At 43.3% G+C, this 20,450-nt stretch overlaps 1 protein-coding gene across 1 annotated transcript in view; it reads right to left on the bottom strand.

Annotated features, from left to right (window-relative positions):
- The window catches only part of LOC144791996 (uncharacterized), a 125,987-nt gene that overhangs the window by 13,516 nt on the left and 92,021 nt on the right, over positions 1 to 20,450 (bottom strand). Inside the window, exons 10-15 of the mRNA XM_078666864.1 lie at positions 19,803 to 19,989; positions 15,732 to 15,877; positions 7,700 to 7,933; positions 6,797 to 6,983; positions 2,488 to 2,645; positions 837 to 917 (exon numbers count right to left, since the gene is read on the bottom strand). Of these exons, the coding sequence (XP_078522990.1) occupies positions 837 to 917; positions 2,488 to 2,645; positions 6,797 to 6,983; positions 7,700 to 7,933; positions 15,732 to 15,877; positions 19,803 to 19,989 (993 nt within the window). The remainder of the gene's footprint in view (positions 1 to 836; positions 918 to 2,487; positions 2,646 to 6,796; positions 6,984 to 7,699; positions 7,934 to 15,731; positions 15,878 to 19,802; positions 19,990 to 20,450) is intronic.

Genomic DNA, 20,450 nt, shown 5'->3' on the forward strand with positions numbered 1-20,450 from the left:
ATAAAAACCTTGTTTCCTGCTTTCCAGTCTCCAGCGCCTGCCTCTTCATTGATTAAATAACTAGAGGGTCACAGAGGCAATACCGCCGGGCAAATATCGATTGTCCCCGACCCGCCTCAGGTTTTTACAATAGAATAGCACATCATTTGGGTATATCTACTTACTTTGGGGGTGGGAGCAGGGAGTCCACATTTGCACCCGAAAATGAGAGATTCTCTGAGACTTTTGTCTGATTCCTAATACCCTTCCCCACATGAGCAAAAGTCAATAGGATGGTTGTTACCACAGTAGATTTGGGGAATATGAGAATGACTTTGTTGTCATCAAGTGCAAGGTGGAGATATCACAATATCTGGAACACATCAGTTCTCAGTTACACATGGACCAAGGTATGCTCTTTGTTCCATAATGATCAGAGTGCAGCCTCTACTGGTAGATCTATTTCATAGGGTGTAGTCTCTGGTCAGTTAATTGACAGATTCTGGGTGCTTATGTTATGCCATAACTAAGCACCCTTTCATCTCAAGCTCCAGGTACCGTTCATTCCAGGCCAATGGTCCCCAAAGTCACTAAGGTTTGATTTATTGATCCAAGCAGCCTGGGAAATGAAACAGCACTGAAATGGTGGCTAGACCCTTAGTTACAGATGAATGATGCATTGCTTGGGAGGTGGGACCACCCTGGAAGTCTCCATAACAGCCCATGGTTGTGAGGTTGGCTTCATCAATTATGAGAAGCTCACTGGCCATTCCTTCGTGCTGTTTGTCTCTGGGGTTCCAGAGATCTAAAGCATACCCCAGTGCCCTGCTGCCCCCTATCTGGGCCGTACCACTCACCTGGCAGGTGGTGACTTCGTCCCAGGGCTTTAGCAGGACATGCTTCACCATCGGGCCATAGGTTGAGAGAAAGTTGTTGCACTGTTGGGGAAACAAAAAGAGGTAGAATGTAACTTTAGTATAGAGACAAATGGAGGAGCCTATATACATAAGAAGCACAAGAGGAGTGTAACATACAGAGCTAAACATGGAGGGACTCAGTGAATAAGTCTAACTGCACACTACAGATTCAGTGAATCTCAGTTAAACAACACTTCACAAGTCTCCTGACCTGGAATCCTTGCTATAGCATGCACATCGTCTGAGCTCCTCAGTCTGGCCTCAAATCCTGGTGTCAGAGTAACATATTCTGACCTACACACCCATCTCAGAGCCCCTTAACCTGACTACACACCCAAATGTTAGAAGATCGTATTCTTACCCACAGAAATCCATCTCAGAGCACTTCAACTTGACCACACAATCAGTATCATAGACTCTTATTGTGACACCCATACACCCTTGTCAATGCCCCACAACCTGTACATACACGCACGGCTCAGAGCTCCTTATCCGGACTACAGTCTACCCATTTTCAAAAACTCCTTAACCTGGCCCACTTTGCCCATCTTTGGGCCCCTTCTTCTAAGGACTCACTAAGAGGCGCTTATTCAAAGTACACTCCCAGGTCTCACTGTAACTAATCCTGAACAAGTCCCCAGTAAATTAGCTCAAGTCTCCATAAGCATTGTCTTTGTTCAGAGGTTTTATTCCCCACTCTCAGGTTCTTCTAGGCAGAAAAATATTGTGGTATCCAAAGACTACAGCGGACACTAACTGTGGACGCGTTTTCCTCAAGTACCAAAACATCTAACTTTGCCATTTTCACCATACTCTTATCTGATCTACATGCAACTTACTTAATTTTCTTCATTGTTCTGATGAAGACTTTGCTAATGCTGATACAAGAGCCAAAACTCATTGTCATTATTATGCACAGATTTGGATGTTGTAGTGTGACTACCAGATTAAATGGAAAGCCACTGTCTATGATGTTCTAACAGAGTTCCATAGAGTTGTCAGACCCACCACCAGAGCACTCCTAGATAAATCTGTTTTATAGCTTTCATATTTCCTCCTTATTTCTTCCTGCACCTGTATTGTTCAGACTTCTTTAGTCAATTTCAGATTTTCAAATTCATGTCTGTGGATATTTCTTGTTGCTTTATATTTGTGTATTATGTACATCTATACATTTATATTTATGTGGAGCATATCACTTCTATTCATGAAAAGTTTTAAAAGTAAATGTATCAGATTTAATTCAGAAAAAGCTTGGTTTTCAAAGTTATTCAGAAGGAATATGTTTTGAATGAACCTATCACACACCATAGTTCTTCTGTGAAAAGCTCATAGATGGCTATAAAATTACACCATTGTCAATGGGAAAATTGAACATGTGTACTATCTGGCCTGCGGTTTACAGGATTCCATTTACTCTCTGAATATTCTCCGCAAGAGGTGAAAGTCAAACAAGCATATGGAAAATATGAGTGGCATTCTGTATGTATGAGGAATTATTCCCAAATTGAGTATTCAAGCCAGCACTTACCTCCAACAAGCCCATTTCTCTTGAAATACTGAAAGGGATCACATTTGCAACAACACTTACCGTAGTCGAATTGCCAAAGTGTTCCATGCAGAGATCTGCCAGCACCGGGCCAGTGTCTTTCTTGTGCACGTTGTCTGTAAGCAGAGGTTTCACAAAGCTGATGAATGCTTGGCAGAAGATGCATGTCGGACCAACACTTGGAGCAGAAACTGGAGCACCTGGGACAGGAGACATAAGGACCATTCCAAGTGAAAATCCTGTAAAAACAGAAACTGCCCACAAGGCAGGTCCACTCCTTGCAAGTGGCCTCATGAGGATTCACATTGAATAGTATTTTTCCTATATATCCCTTTCTGTCTGTCTGTCTGTCTGTCTGTCTGTCTGTCTATCTATCTAATTATCTATCTATCTATCTATCTGTCTGCCTGTCTGTCTGTCTGTCTGTCTGTCTATCTATCTATCTATCTATCTGTCTATCTATCTATCTATAGATGAAGTATGTGTGTGTGTATTTATGCATGTATTTCTATAGATAGCTAACTAACAATATATAGGTAGATATCTACATAGCTATGGAACAAACATTTATCGGTAACTATTGACTGACGGTAAGATAGATATGTACATAGCTAATGATAGATAGATAGATGATAGATAGATGATAGATAGATAGATAGATAGATAGATAGATAGATAGATAGATAGATAGATAGATAGATAGATAGATAGATAGATAGATAGATAGATAGATAGATTAAGTTTCTAAACACGCACAAACACCCGAGGGGGCTCCTGTGTGTAGAATCATCAGATCAACTTACAAAGGAGTTTTGGGGGATAATGAGGTGAGGAAAACAGCCATGATTTCAACTGTTTACGAAAACTGAAAAGGTTTGACTGGCTTTTGAAATGTAATGGAATTTATTCCATACCTGGCAAGTGGTGTGTGCAAAGCTGCGGCCGCCACAAGAGGCTTTCTTTATCCCGGGGACCGAAACTGAAAATGAACCAGCAGATCTCAAACTTCTGTTTGGTTGATACCACCTGAATTGGCTTGCACGATAGACATGTCCTGTGCCATATAAGGCTGTGTGAGCCACACAAAATGCCTTAAATGAGTCCCTTTTCTTTACAGGCAGCCAGCGAAGTTCTAGCAAGGTGTTTGACACTGACTCTTGTTTGGGAAGTTTTTCTTAGAAGGTGAGCAGCTGTGTTTTACAACATCTGAAGCTTTCAGAGGGCCAGTTGTTTGATGCCCATATAGAGGTCATTACAATGATCAATCCTGGAGAGGTCAAGAGCAATGACCACTGATTTTTTGAGGCTGGAAGGGAATGAAAGGCAGCACCTTTCTCAAAGACCTCAGCATCAAGAAACATGAATATGACGGTTTGTTAATTTGTTCTCTAACAGACAATTCTGCATTAAAAAACGACTCCAACATTTCTTACCCTGGAGGCTGGGTCTAGAAGAGGGCCGAGGGACTGCGGCCACCATGAAAGATTCCAGAAGCTAGTATCCTTCCCAAAAATGAGAATCTATATTTTTTCTGAGTTTAACTTCAGACAGTTAGTGGACATCCAGTTAACAAATGCATTTATATTTTAGTTGAATCTGTCGGCAACCTCCTCCATGTTGCTCGAAACTGATACCACAATCTGGGTATGGTCCACATAAGCTACTATGGCGGACCCATAGGAGTGAATCAGCTTAGCTAGCCTTACCATGTAAATGATGAAAGCAATGATCTCTGAGGGACCCCACAGGGGAGGGAGAAGGGCCTCGGTTTAAGCTGGTCAAGTGTCAGAATCTGCTCCCTAAACCTCAGGAAAGATGCCCAAAGATCAAATGCTGAAGCAGTGATTCCGATCATTCTCAGGCTCTCTAACAGAACTGCATGGCTGACCGTATAAAAAGCGGCAGAGAGGTTCAAGAGGACCACCGCAGCTCCACCTAAGTTGTCCTTAATGGATCTGATTTCTTCAGAGACCGCTATCCAAGCTGTCTCTGTACTGTGGCCTGATCTGAAGCCATATTGTGCAATGTCCAGGTTGTTATTTTCCAGGTAGCTAGATAAGATAGTGTTAGTACGTTTTTCCAGAAGCTTAGTGGAATAGGGTAACCGTGAAATTGAATGGAAATTATTTTCCTCCTTAGGATCCAGCAAGGTTTTTTTTTAGCATAAGCAAGATCGAATCCTTTTTCCACTCTGATGGAAAATTCGCTGTCGTAATTATTATGTTCATCAAAGTTGGTAACGCTGGGGCAAGACTATTCGCGACACCAGTCACTAACTTAGGGGGGCAGGGATCGGAAGGAGCTCCTCACTTAACATGGCCTATCACCTCCATCACTTGGCTATTGGTCAAGAGTAGAAACTTACACAGATAGAAAGATAAACACAAATCTATAAGTCACCAAGAATCCAAAGTTTTGTTTGCTAATGCACCCAGTTCTAACTAAAGGCGACCATCTCAAGGGTAAGGTTAGCAGTTATGTGAACCTTAATAAAAGAAATATGTAATATCGACAATCACGCTGTGTTAATCTTCACTCAGAGTGACTGTCCCAGTAACAATAACACTCCAATATATAACTAGGGTAGTTATGCTGAGTACTTGAACCACTTCCTTCTAATGCCTCCTTAATCTTAAAAAAAGATATTCACCAAAATCCTTTGATATCTTCAAGGCTTGGGATTTCAGCATGTCACTGGCAAACAAATATTTTGGACAATAGTAACAAATCTCAACATCTTCAAAATGAGTGCTATGTTTTTTATTCGAGAAATAGGTAGGGGTGTTTTAAACAGAAAGGCTTCTTGAAACACTGTGTGTAAACACTAGGGAGGAGAAAGAAACTGAATAGTGTAGCCTTTTAGAAGAACTGAAGACACTGGAGGAAAGAAAAAAATATGATCTGAGAGGGCAAAGAAAGGTTCTCGGTTTTAAGGATATGAAGGATCATTTTAGAGCACGCAGTGGTGGTGAAGCTTAAAGTGCAGAGCATACAATGTAGTGCAGACAAAAAGTTTCTTATAGTTGTGATCCTATTGTGGAAATACATGGCAAAGTAGTTAGCCAAGATGTTAAGATGATGGATAAGGTTATGGTGGTCTGTGGAGGATGATTAGCAGGGAGGGAAAAGAATGTGTTGACTGTGTGGGACAAATGCGTTGTTAGGATCCAAAGAGATATAATTAAGAATTGATAGCACCTTGGCATCATCAAGGCCAGCACCAATGGTGTTAAGTGCAGATTTGTACAAGTCAGGAGGATGAACACAGGTGAGTGTATTTCTCCACTTACAAAAGCAGGTGCAAATCATGGTACTTGGAAGGAAAATACAGGGGGACATCAATGATTAAGGATGAGGTGGATCAGGTGAACATTAGAAGTGACTTTCGATATTGGGGGTGGAGGGCAGAGTGATTTCTGAAGTTTGTTTAGTGTTTTGAACCACCTACAAACAAAACCTTGTCAGCCAGTGACTAGTTATATCGGAAGAACATAGCAGTCCAGGCTACTAGTTCAGTAGACAGTTGTAGGTTCGAACTTGCTGAGGAGTCACTGGAGACAAGAAAATAATGAATGTCAAGCAGATATTAGAGAACCTGCCTTGCATGAACGAGGACCATCTATACAAGAGGCTACTAGTTCTTGACATCATGAGAACATCTTTTTCCCAGAGCAGGCATTGGACTCCACCACCTATCGCATCCAACTGGAGGCCCGAAAGGAGAACACTCATCTAGAGGCAAAGATTACAGACCAAGATGGTAGTCCTGGATCCTTATCAGATCATCTATTCCTAGAAGAAGGGATCCAATGTCAGGCTACCAATCAAAGAGCCTTATTAAAGCCAGAATAAGAGATCAGACATCATCTGGGAAGCCCCAGGTTCATATGAAAAGCACCCTTCAACCTACAAGAGAAGGAAACAGAGACTATGGAGGCAGCAGTGATGTTGAAGCAAGTACCTACAACCTAAACAGCAGGGGAAAAGTTAGGAGCTAACTGTCTTGGATTCATATGAGCCTCTTCCCCAGGTGAAGAGAGCAGAGGCCAGGTAGACAGTCCTAAAGAGAACCCTATCCACCAGAAGAGACATCAGACACAGGCTTGCAGTGAAAACCCCATAAGAGCACCCATTCTCAGCGACAGTCAGCAGATGTCAACGTGATAGCTAAACGTCCATGAGAATGCGCTTGCTCTTTCGTAAATGGCCTATCTCTGGAGATCAGGCTCCATAGGTGAAATGCACAATGATGTGTGAAGCTCAGCACTCAATGGGTCTTACTTATCACTTTAGGGTCTAGGTATGACATAGCACCTCGAAATGCTGGAGGAAGCCCATCTCATGGCCTTACCCTCACTGTAATCCAACTCTTGGCCCTTACACATCTCAACCTGTGTGCAGATGTCTTTCGGGCTATCCCCATTCTTCACAGCTTCTACAAGGTCATCCTTGTTGTTCTCCTTCATGGTTGTGCAGATTTCAGAGATACTTTCATCAACCTCATCACACATGGAATCAACAGCTCCGTTGACCGTGTCCTATAGAAACAAAAGATGTGGTAAACACACAAATGAAAAGAAATGTGGAGTGTATAAAAGGCATTCTACAAGGTGAAGAATGACCGAGGGAAAACATACAAAGAGTAATCAGAACTCATCAATTCACATTACCTTTCATTCTGTCACTGATTTCCCCAACCTTTGGCCATTTATTGCAGATTTACAACTCATGCATGTGTATTGAACAGCTACTTTATTTGCTTCTTCTCACAAATGGCTCAACTGAAAATCACCAGATTGGAAAAACGTATTGAATGAGGATGAGCTCTTTGTACTTTCAATTTTAGTGGATTTTAGTTCAGCGGTTTCTTGAGAAATCTCCTTATGGGACATCTCATGGCGACCTTAAAAATCGTTTTTTAGACCCTGCTGATAGCTTTGCAAAGTTTGATATTTATATTAGGCTGCATTACTTTGGACATTTTATAAGTACTGTGCCGTTTTCAACAAAGAAGGGAATAGTCATAGACATAAGTAATGGCATAGACATAGATAATGGGCTATCTGACAATAATACTGACAAATACGTATCATAAACTACAGAGAAAAGGGTGGTAAAGGCGGATTCGTGCACTTAGTGAGGGTGGCTTCCAAACACCAAGGACGCAGTGTTAGAAATGAAAAGATATGCTTTAGTCTACTTTAGGCTGGACCTCGAGCCCAGATCTGTCTGACATCAAGGTTAGGGCACTCACGTCATCAAGGTTTTCGCCAACGGTTTTCTGCAAGTTCGTCACAATCTGGGTGCAGCCTGAGCATTTAACGTCAGTTTTGTCTTTTCTCTTCTTGTTTTTCTTCCCCTTCTTTCCTTTCTTGTCTTTCTTATTTTTCTTGTCCTTCTTCCTTTTCTTGTTCTTCTTCTTCTTCTTCCTTTTTTCCTCCTCCTCCTCCGTAGCATCTTCAGGAGCGCCATGTGAAGAGGCCTCGAGCTGGGAAAGTGATGGAAAGAAGAGTTCAAATCACTGAGACATGGACCTCGATCTAGTAAGTGCTGCACAAGGAACTTGCTTTTAATTGTAAGTAGCCCTAATGGTTGGCATCACTTTTCATTGATTCCTGCCACTTGTTCCACATGAAACACATTAGTAAATAAACCCTTACAGACGTCAGAGGGCGGGCTAAAAATGAGGAACTAGTGTGAAGGGCAATTTTGCGGTACAGGACCCTGTCATGCATTTTTTTTAACACTTGTACAATTTGTACTTGATGAACTGGATATGTCACATGCACACAGTCTCCAATCTTTCCAGCCCGATTTAACTTGTATTAGGGTCCTTCTTACTAGGGCCCTGCCCCTTATAGTCTAACCTAATTGCAACGAATGATGCAGGCACATGATATTTGTGTCTCACTGGAATGTTCCCATCCAATCCACCCTGAGGCCCTTATTATGAGTTTTGCAGTGTATTAGCGGGACCACCCCACTCCTGCACCAACAAACCCATGTAGGAACTGACATAGGCACCGCAATGGGAATGTCAAAGGCAGTACATGCACGGCATGGACTGCAGTTCACGCCGTGCAGGTACTGATGTGCATCATGTGCCCCCCTGTGTGCATCCACATGGCATGAGGCACCACCTTTGTTTCCTCGCTGCCACACTTTTCATGACAGTCGCACCTCCATGAAAAGTGTGGCAGTGAGGAAACTCGTAATATGCTTGGCGGGCCATAGCGGCCCTCCAAGCATATTGCCGACTCAGGACCGCTGCGCAACCACCAGCACAACCGGCAGGGAAAGGCAGTTTCCTGGCGGTTGTGACGGAAGCGCAGCTCCCAGGACGGCCCGACGCCCTAGTCATAATAGGGTGGTCAGGAGACAACCACCATGAGTCTGGCAGTCTATGGACTGCCCGACTCATAATAAGGGCCTAAGATATCTTACGCACTCACTGGCCTTCTCTCTCTCTGTTCCCCTACATGTATGCACACACCTCTCTGAAGAGATTCACCCAGATCATTGTGCAGAATGAGCCAGATTGGCCAAGTGATTTTTGGTCATGAACATATGAAGCTGAAAATGGCTGAATGTATGCCTGCTAGGTAACACAATAGAGGTGTAAATCCTTTTACTCTTCTGTAGGTAACAATAACCAATACCACTAGAAAAGCCACTAACCTTGGGTCTGGAGCAGTGTGCTGCCCAGTGTAAAGCGCTTCAATGCCTCGTCAGGAGACTAAGCGCTATATAAATACACTATAATTAAAAGCAATAACGCGTTAATAGCTAGTCTGTGAGGGGTGGAAAGCGAATATCACAGGGCGCGATTCAACTTTGTGGACGCCCAATACTCAAAGTTTGAAAGCATTCAAAAGGTCTTCTCAAGCCCTTTCTCACCCAAAAACTGGTCAAAGACTACTTATGTCCATTTACAGGGTAAGAAGGGGGCCGAGCGGAACACATCCATTACAACGCAGTCATTACAACGCACTACCTTTACAACGCAACTGTTACAATGCGACTGCCTTGCATTGCATGCCATTACAATGCATACCATTACAACGCATGCCATTACAATTCATTATAATGTAAGTAATGGAGATATTTTTAGATTTAGGGTTTGAATGGGTTTTGGGGTACATGGGAATAGTAATTTTTACCCCTACACTATCCAACACGTTCTCTTCTGTTGCACTCACGGGTGTGGGAATACAACATTTTACCCCTACACTAAATGTTAAATGTTGTATACTTGTAAAGCGCACAGCTGCCCCAGCAAAGGGGCGTCCCGGCGCTGTATACCGCTGGGGAACCCGTCCTGGCTTTCCCTGTGGGATGGTCCCTACTGGGAATCCCCAAGGTGGAGCCAGGCATCCCCGGCGTTGATGGGGCCGTTGTGAAAATGAGGCAAGCTAATGCCCAGAGTTGCCGAGTGGGACCCCAGGTTAGAGTAGGCACCGAGGCGAGAATTGTTGAGTCCGCTGACCCTGGTCCACGACCCTGCCGCGTCGGGAATTGAACCCTGGTCCCGGGCTGACTTCTGCTCCCGGGTCTGCCGCCTCTAACCAGTGAGCCACACCACTCCACTATCCAACACTTTCCCTAATGTTGCACTCACTGGAGTTGGAATAGTCATTTTTACCTCTAAACTATCTAACACTTACCTCACTGTTGTCCTAAAAGTATTATGCATTGTAATGGTATGCATTGTAATGGTATGTGTTATAAGGGAATACTTTGTAACGGTAGCTTTAAAATATGCGCTGTAATGGCATGCGTTGTAAAATCATGCAATGCAATGTAGTTGAGATGTAAAAACTGCGTTGTAAATGTTTGCGTTGTAATATCATACATTTGGGCCGAGCACCCGCAAGCTGCATGGTGATGTAGGAAAGGGGTTTCTACACTACGAAAAATTGTTTCCATCTACGATAAAATCAAGACAAGTGATTACCTAACAATTTCACATAGATTCTGGTAACCTTTAGGAATACGAAACCTAACAATGCCATATTACTATCAAAGTACTACACTTGTGAAGCTTTAACTGGTACAGCTTTCCAGATCTGCATCTGGAAACTTGTGTAAATTCCCATAAGCTATACTTGTGTACCCATGAGCCGGAGTACATTTAGGGGTGCAGATGTACAACTTCTTTTTTTCTGCTTCTAAATCGTGCCCCAAGTGCTAGGGGGTGGTTGGAAATGTTCGCGCTGTGTGAGCAGTTGTGCCTGTGTCTGCATCTTGTGTGCATGTGGACAAAGTGATATATTCCACAGCTCTCTATAGCTGCCCTTGTCCTGCTAGGAATGTGCCTTTGTAGTCTCCACCTTTCTTGACAAGATATTATGCAACAGCTCCTTTGTCATTAGATCCCCCTCCGGGTAAGACAATAGGTAAGCAACGGTTGCCGGCATCGTTAATCATATATTTTGCACACGCCACTTCCTTTGTAAGGCACAAAGCCCTAAACAAGCTCATCAAACGTGTTTCTTTTCCTTCAGACCTGCCATTGCCTGATGTGCCGCTGGGACATTTTTAAATGTAATCCCTATGAGACTTGCTGCCCAGGGAGACTCATTGTATCATCATGTTGAGTAATATCTCTGGAACTGTTACATTTTACTTTGGATGTTGACTGACTTCCAAGTTTATTGACTTTATCAGTTTGAGAACTTGGCTCTCTCTTGACCTCAGAGCAATGCTCTGGGGTCTCAGGCGGGAACCATATGCGGTATTGCGCCAGCAATGTTACTCCTCATTCTGGGTTCAGCAAGTTGTGAAGAGGATAGCTGGAGTTGGGTTGTTTCCTGGAATTGAACATTCTCCTAGTTTTGTTACTGGCCATCTCAGAACGAGACCCCATATGCGCTTCCTCCTAAGTGATTTTACAGGGGCATTTTTTACCCCATATTCAAATGGGTAAAATATCAGAAAAACATAGGTGGTGAGTGAAAGAGGGAAATATGACAGCACCAGCCTGTATTCTAACAAGGAACCTAAGTTACTAAGATATATATGTGCACTGGTCCCCATGGACTGACTCTAAATGGATGAATTCTCTAACTGATATGTACTTCTTTCTTCAAGAATTGTACTACTGGATGTATATGTTGTGTTACTTTTGAGATGACTTGTCTAGGGACACATTTTTCCCATTAAATGCTGTACGTATGACTTTTTTGTGTGCTGCATATCATTTAGAGAATCCATTCTAGCTGAGTTCATCAAAGTTGTGCACTATAATACAAATTCTAAGAAACATATTGAAAAACAACCATTGGCAAAGGCAAACGGTCTGGTGAGTCAAAGAGGGAAATATGACAGCACCAGCCTGTATTTCAACCAGGAAGCTAAGTTACTAAGATATATATGCACACTGGTCCCCATGGACTTACTCTAAATGATTAAATTCTCTAACTGATATGTACTTCATTCTTCAAGAATTGTACTACTGGATGTATATGTCGTTGTACTTTTGAGATGACTGTTGTCTAGGGACATATTTTTCCCATTAAATGCTGTACCTATGACTTTTTTTGTGTGCTGCATATCATTTAGAGAATCCATTCTAGCTGAGTTTATCAAAGTTGTGCACTATAATACAAATTCTAAGAAACCTATTGAAAAAAAACCATTGGCAAAGGCTAAAGGTCTGGGTTTGGGCTTGGCTGTCAGCCTATTGGCTTAATCAGTGCTGGTTTTGCTTTGTCGTGTTTTAAAAAAAACCTTATTGTTGGGCCTTTGTCAATCTAAAACAAAATAAAAACATTGCTTAACAGCAAAAATACTTTTGGTCTCAAAAAGAACTCATTGCCGTAGCAGGCACTGGCATTTATGGGAACTACATTGTGTGTTTGGAAGTGCTCTCAGTAAAAAGGAAGAATGCTGTCACTCACACTGTTAGACAATAGATCCAGTGGGCTGACACACTGCCCCATGCTGTAGTGGGCAGAAGGAAATTGTGAATGACACACCAGCAAACCAACGTATGAAGAAGGCTGGCTGAAAGTCCCTATAAATAAGTATAGTATACATATAGTGTTGGTAAAATAGAAAAGTCGTAGCCAGCACGAGACCTAAAGAATTTCCTTGGCCAGTGAATCAGATATGCTCATTAGAACGTTTTGATGCATCATATGCCATATAAATTGCTTCATGAAAATAAACAGAAAGCAGTTCCGTTTAATATTGTCCTATTACTTACCGGTAATCTTCAGTACTCCGGGTCCCGTTGTCCTCGTCCCCTTCATTAATTAACCAATGAGATAACCTATCTTATAGACAGAAAAAAGAAAAGCAGGAATGCTGGTACGCCCCTCCCTCTCCCTATAGGGAGTACATAAGGGTACAGTACCCAGCATGCCTCCTGAACCACCAAGCCCAAGATGAGGGCCGGAAAGCCCGGGAGGGAGGGAGGGATGTAATGAAGGGGACGAGGACAACGGGACCCGGAGTAATGAAGATTACCGGTAATTAATAGGACATTACCCCCAGGTCCCTCCTGTCCTCGTCCCCTTCATTAATTAACCAATGAGAATACCCAAGCAGCAACCGGCCATCATCAAACAACAAACCACCAGGACACAGCAGAACAGCAAAACCCAGCAATTTATTGCAAACAACAGCACAGCACAAAAGAAAACAAGGGGAATCAGGAACACACAGCCCGAAGAACCCCCAAACCAAAGTTAGTGTCATCCCCCAGAACATTCTGAATACGGTAATGCCTAACAAAGGTATTAGCAGAAGCCCAAGTGGCGGCCCTACAAATTTCAGAAAGGGACACCCCACGAACCTCCGCCCAGGAAGCAGCCATCCCCCTAGTAGAACGCCCCTGAACCCCAGCCGGGGGAGGGGAACCAGAAAGGGAATAGGCCAGAACAATAACCTGCTTCAACCAACGCCCAATGGAAGAAGCCGAAGCACGGTTACCCCTGGAGACAGCACCAAAAGAGACAAACAGGGAGTCAGAAAGCCGAAAGGCACGGGTCCGCTCAACATAGACCCGCAAAGCCCGGCAAACATCAAGCAGCGACCAGGGAAGATCATCCACGTCCACCTGAGCAGAAACCAAAGCTGGAAGAACCAGCTCCTGAGAACGATGAAACTGAGAGGAGACCTTAGGCACAAAAGAGGAATCCAAAGGAAGAACCACCCCATCAGCAGAAAAGGACAGAAAAGGCTCCCGAGCCATAAGGGCACTCAGCTCCCCCAGGCGACGAGCCGAGGTGATAGCAACCAAAAAAAACACTTTCAGAGTGACAAACTTCATATCCACCTCCTCCAAAGGCTCAAAGGGAGCCGCCACCAAAACCTTCAAAACCAAGGGAAGATCTCAGAGGGGAAAAGAAGGACGCACCACAGGCCGAGAAATCGCAAAACTGCGTAACAAATGAGAAACCAGCCCATCAACATCAGGAATTTTACCCCAAGGCGCCCGAAAAGCCCTGATAGCAGCCCATTGAGCCCGGAGAGTAGAGACAGACAAACGCTTCTCGAACCCATCCCATAGGAACTGGAGAACATCCGGCAAAGGACAAACCAAAGGGGACAAAGCCAGGCCAAGACACCAACGCTCAAAGTTACCCCAATGTCTACCATAAGATTGAAGGGTAGAAGGCTTCCGAGACTGTTGAATAGCCAAGGCTAAATGGTCAGGGAGGCCCCGATTACACCACCCCTGCCTTTCAACCGCCAAACCGACAGCCAAAGCCGACGCAGGGGCAACATCGGAGAGGACCTTAACGGAGATGGAGGGAACGGGAAGAACCACGGACCCTGAACAGCCAACAGCCGGAGAGTGGGAAACCACGACCTGCGGGAAAATCACACCACACCGCCGCCGGCCGATCACTGAAACGCCTGACTTCCTGCCCCACACAAAGGAAGTCAGGCAAACTCCGGCAGGAAGTGCCCCAGCCACGCGAGGGCTGCCGCACCACCGGAGGCACAGGAAACAGAGCCGCGTCTCCGTCAAGCCCAGCAGGACAGAGACGCGGTCAAAACCTCTTCCAGCCACACGTTCCCAAGATCCAAGGCAGGCCGGAAGAAGACACCAGGGAACCCCTCGAGCCCGGCAGGAGGGGAAACCCGAGGACACCAGCCCCACCCGAAGCACAGCAACAGGTAGGCACCAGGAGCCCACCGGCTCCTGGAAACTGCAGAAAACACTGTCGAAGACAGAAAAAAGAACAGGAGGCATGCTGGGTACTGTACCCTTATGTACTCCCTATAGGGAGAGGGAGGAGCGTACCAGCATTCCTGCTTTTCTTTTTTCTGTCTATAAGATAGGTTATCTCATTGGTTAATTAATGAAGGGGACGAGGACAGGAGGGACCTGGGGGTAATGCCTGTGATGTGCATCAGAGTGCAGCTTGTGACGACAGTGGCTTTCAAAAGTATATGATTGTGCCATACCAAATCAAACAGGGCTTGTTTTGTGCCTATGACTGTAAAATGTGAAAAAAAATAGTAGCATGGGTTGTTACTTGCTTACCTTGCCATTATTGTTAATGTAAGAATTACATATTTTAATCTATTGTCTGATCATTTAATACCTTATAGTAAGGCCAAACAAAATCACTTCTCCAGTACAATCTGTGTACCTCTGTTGTATTTCCCTACATATAGACCACTGTTTGAAGTTTTGGTCGCCAGCTTGAAATATTCCCACCTTGACAAATAATGGTGACAGGAGTACTTTTTTCATGCCTCTGAGACCATTTCCTTTGTGATACTGCATTTCATTCACAAGCAGCACAGAGTAGGCAACACGTCAGAATCTTTAATTAACCACCATCTTAAATCAGACCACATTAAAAAAAAACAACGTCACTATAACAAATTGTGAATGACCATATAAAATATCAGAAAACGAAAGCCCGTTATACATCTGTGCCAGTGGTTAATTTGTTAAAAAAAAAAGTGCCAGGGCTTTCGGCAGTAGGCAGCTTGCACCAGCCCATTTCTCTTGTTAGCGACGCTATAAACAGAACCAACTACTAACCATGAAAGTTGGGAGGGAGTCTGGCATAATGGCCAGAGCTGCTGACTTGGTGTTGGCTCAACAGCCTGTGATTCTGGGCAAATTACTTACTCCTCCCTACCTACCATAAATGTGTCCTTAATTGCTCCAGAAAAGCATCAGTGCGATGATTAAGTGCTGGTGCTGAGCACCGGATACCAGTGGCTCAAATTAAGCAAAATAATTGTCAGCACCTGTGCAAAGGAAAAAATAACGAAGCAAAACTTTTCAAGGTGAGAATTATTTTGTGAACACTTACCTCTGCCGGGACGTTCTGCCAGAGCTCCATGCAGTAATCTTCTTTCTTGCATAGTGAGGCCGTCTCTTCACTCTGGCACCAGTATTCAGAGCCTTGCAGGCACAGCTTTGGGTCCTCCTGATAGGAGAGTTCCACATCAGTTTCCTCTGCGCCAAAACAGAAAGGAACACGCATAAGCGATCCACGAATGAGGACGCAGAAATAAACAGCATTATTATCAGGCAAATTAATTTAATATTTTATTTAACAAACGAAGACCTGGATCAAAAATGTTTATCTAGCAGCAATAACGATAGATGGGATATTCCATCAGAAGTCTGATGGATATCCCGTCCGCCGAATTCCACATGCATTATATACAATGACACTTGTAATTCGGCACACGGGATATCTGTCACGTTTGTGATGGAGAACCCGTCCGCCAATCCCCAAGTCAGATCATATGTATCAAGGTACGGAATGCTTACAGCATTATTATATATAATATGAATATAGTTGGCAAAGATAAACATAAGTTAGCTAATACATTTCACCAACTAATTGAACATAACTGTATTAAAATATGCATATATATATATAGATAGATAGATAGATATAGATAGATAGATAGATAGATAGATAGATAGATAGATAGATAGATAGATAGATAGATAGATAGATAGATAGATAGATAGATAGATAGATAGATAGATAGATAGATAGATAGATAGATAGATAGATAGATAGATAGATGAATTTAAGTTTCTAAAAGCGCGCAAATACCCGAAGGGGCTTCTGTGTGTAGAATCATAAGATCAACTTACAAAGGAGTTTTTGGGGCTAAAGAGATGAGGAAAACAGCCATGATTTCAACTGGTTATGAAAACTGAAAAGGTTTGACTGGCTTTTGAAATGTAATGGAAGTGTATTCCATAACTGGCAAGTGGCGTGTGGAAAGCTGAGGCTGCCACAAGAGGCTTTCTTTATCCTGGGGACCGAAACTGAAAATGAAGCAGCAGATCTCAAACTTCTGTTTGGTTGATACCACCTGAGTTGGCTTGCACGATAGACAGGTCCTGTGCCATATAAGGCTGTGTGAGCCACACAGAATGCCTTAAATGAGTCCCTTTTCTTTACAGGCAGCCAGTGAAGTTCAAGCAAGGTGTTTGACTCTGACTCGTATTTGGGAAGTTTTTTTTAGAAGGTGAGCAGCTGTGTTCTACAACATCTGAAGCTTTCAGAGTGCCAGTTGTGTGATGCCCATATAGAGGTCATTACAATGATCAATCCTGGAGAGGACAAGCGCAATCACCACTGATTTTTTAGGCTGGAAGGGAATGAAAGGCAGCATCTTTCTCAAAGACCTCAGCATCAAGAAACATGAATATGGCAGTTTGTTAATTTGTTCTCTAACAGACAATTCTGCATTAAAAAAGGATTTCAAGATTTCTTACCCCAGAGGCTGGGTCTGGAAGAGGGACGAGGGCCTGCGGACACCATGAAAGATTCCAGAAGCTAGTTTCCTTCCCAAAAATGAGAATCTCTATTTTGTCTGAGTTTAACTACAGACAGTTAGTGGACATCCAGTTAACAAAGGCATTTATATTTTCATTGAATCTGTCTGCAACCTCCTCCATGTTTCTCGAAACTGATACCACAATCTGGGTATTGTCCACACAAGCTACTATGGCGAACCCATAGGAGTGAACCAGCTTAGCTAGCCTTACCATGTAAATAATAAAAGCGGGGTAAGCGATGATCCCTGAGGGACCCCACAGGGGAGGGAGAAGGGCCTCGGTTTGAGCTGGTTAAGTGTCACAATCTGCTCCCTAAACCTCAGGAAAGATACCAGAAGTTCAAATACTGAAGCAGTGATTCCGATCATTCTCAGGCTCTCTATCAGAACTACATGACTGACCGTATCAAAAGCGGCAGAGAGGCTCAAGAGGACCACTTCAGCTCTCACTAAGTTGTCCTTAATGGATCTGATTTCTTCAGAGACCGCTATCCAAGCTGTCTCTGTACTGTGGCCTGATCTGAAGCCATATTGTGCAATGTCCAGATTGTTATTTTCCAGGTAGCTAGATAAGATAGTGTTAGTATGTTTTTCCAGAAGCTTAGTGGAATAGGGTAACCGTGAAATTGGATGGAAATTATTTTCCTCCTTAGGGTCCAGCAAGGTTTTTTTTTAGCATAAGCAAGATCGAATCCTTTTTCCACTCTGATGGAAAATTGCCTGTCGTAATTATTATGTTCAACAAAGTTGTTAAAGCTGGGGCAAGGCTATCCGCGACACCACAACCTAACTTAGTCGAGCAGGGATTGGAAGGAGCTCCCGACTTAACATGGCCTATCACCTCAATCACTTGGCTATGGGTCAAGAGTAGAAAGTTACACAGATAGACAGATAAAAACAAATCTATATTTCAACAAGAATCCAAAGTTTTGTTGGCTAATGCTCCCAGTTCTAACTAAAGGCGACCATCTCAAGGGTAAGGTTAGAAGTTATGTGAACCTTAATAAAATAAATATGTAATATCGACAATCACACTGTGTGTAAACACCAGTGAGGAGAAAGAAACTGAATAGTTTAGCCTTTTAGAGAGAACTGAAGATACTGGAGGAAAGAGTCACAGATCTGATGATCTGAGAGGGCAAAGAAAGGTTCTAGGTTTTAAGGATAAGAAGGATCATTTTAGAGCACGTAGTGGTGGTGAAGCTTAAAGTGCAGGGCATAAAATGTAGTGCAGACAAAAAGTTTCTGATAGTTGCGATCTTATTGTGGAAATACATGGCAAAGTAGTTAGCCAAGAGGTTAAGATGTTGGATAAGGTTATGGTGGTCTGTGGAGGAGGATTGGCAGGGAGGGAAAATAATGTGTTGACTGGGTGGGACAAATGCTTTATTTGGATGCAAAGATATATAATTAAGAGTTGATAGCACCTTGGCATCATCAAGGCCAGCACTGATGGGGTTAAGTTCAGATTTGTACAGGTCAGGATGAACACAGGTGAGTGAATTTCTCCACTTACAAAAGCAGGTGCACATCATGGTACTTAGAAGGAAAATACAGGGGACATCAATGATTACGGATGAGGTGGATCAGTTGAACATTAGAAGTGACTTTCGATATTGAGGGTGGAGGGCAGAGAGATTTCTGAATTTTGTTTGGTGTTTTGTACCACCTACAAACAAAACCTTGTCAGCCAGTGACTAGTTATATCAGAAGAACATAGCAGTCCAGGCTACTAGTTCAGTAGACATTTGTAGGTTCCAACTTACTGAGGAGTCACCAGAGACAAGAAAATAATGAATGTCAAGCAGATATTAGAGAACCTGCCTTGCATGAACAAGGACCATCTACACAAGAGGCTACACGTTCTTGACATCATGAGAACATCTTTTTCCCAGAGCAGGCATTGGCCTCCACCACCTATTGCATCCAACTGGAGGCCCAAGAGGAGAACACTCACCTAGACGCAAAGATTACAGACCAAGGTGGTAGTCCTGGATCCTTATCAGATCATCTATTCCTAGAAGAAGGGATCCGAGGTCAGGCTACCAATCAAAGAGCCTCATTAAAGCCAGAATAAGAGATCAGACATCATCTGGGAAGCCCCAGGTTCATATGAAAAGCACCCTTCAACCTCCAAGAGAAGGAAACAGAGACTATGGAGGCAGCAGTGATGTTCAGGCAAGTACCTACAACCTAAACAGCAGGGGAAAAGTTAGGAGCTAGCTGTCTTGTATTCATATGAGCCTCTTCCCCAGGTGAAGAGAGCAGAGGCCAGGTTGACAGTCCTAAAGAGAACCCTCTCCACCAGAAGAGACATCAGACACAGGCTTGCAGTGAAAAACCCATAAGAGCACCCATTCTCAGCGACAGTCAGCAGATGTCAACGTGATAGCTAAACGTCCATGAGAATGCGCTTGCTCTTTCGTAAATGGCCTATCTCTGGAGATCAGGCTTCATAGGTGAAATGCACAATGATGTGTGAAGCTCAGCACTCAATGGGTCTTACTTATCACTTTAGGGTCTAGGTATGACATAGCACCTCGAAATGCTGGAGAAAGCCCATCTCATGGCCTTACCCTCACTGTAATCCAACTCTTGGCCCTTACACATCTGAACCTGTGTGCAGATGTCTTTCGGGCTATCCCCATTCTTCACAGCTTCTACAAGGTTATCCTTGTTGTTCTCCTTCATGGTTGTGCAGATTTCAGAGATACTTTCATCAACCTCATCACACATGGAATCAACAGCTCCGTTGACCGTGTCCTATAGAAACAAAAGATGTGGTAAACACACAAATGAAAAGAAATGTGGAGTGTATAAACGGCATTCTACAAGGTGAAGAATGACCGAGGGAAAACATACAAAGAGTAATCAGAACTCATCAATTCACATTGCCTATCAATTTGTCACTGATTTCCCCAACCTTTGGCCATTTATTGCAGATTTACAACTCATGCATGTGTATTGAACAGCTACTTTATTTGCTTCTTCTCACAAATGGCTCAACTGAAAATCACCAGATTGGAAAAACGTATTGAATGAGGATGAGCTCTTTGTACTTTCAATCTTAGTGGATTTTAGTTCAGCGGTTTCTTGAGAAATCTCCTTATGGGACATCTCATGGCGACCTTAAAAATAATTTTTTAGACCCTGCTGATAGCTTTGCAAAGTTTGATATTTATATTAGGCTGCATTACTTTGGACATTTTATAAGTACTGTGCCG

Source organism: Lissotriton helveticus, chromosome 11, assembly GCF_964261635.1.
Source record: "Lissotriton helveticus chromosome 11, aLisHel1.1, whole genome shotgun sequence".
NCBI classification, from domain to species: domain Eukaryota; kingdom Metazoa; phylum Chordata; class Amphibia; order Caudata; family Salamandridae; genus Lissotriton; species Lissotriton helveticus.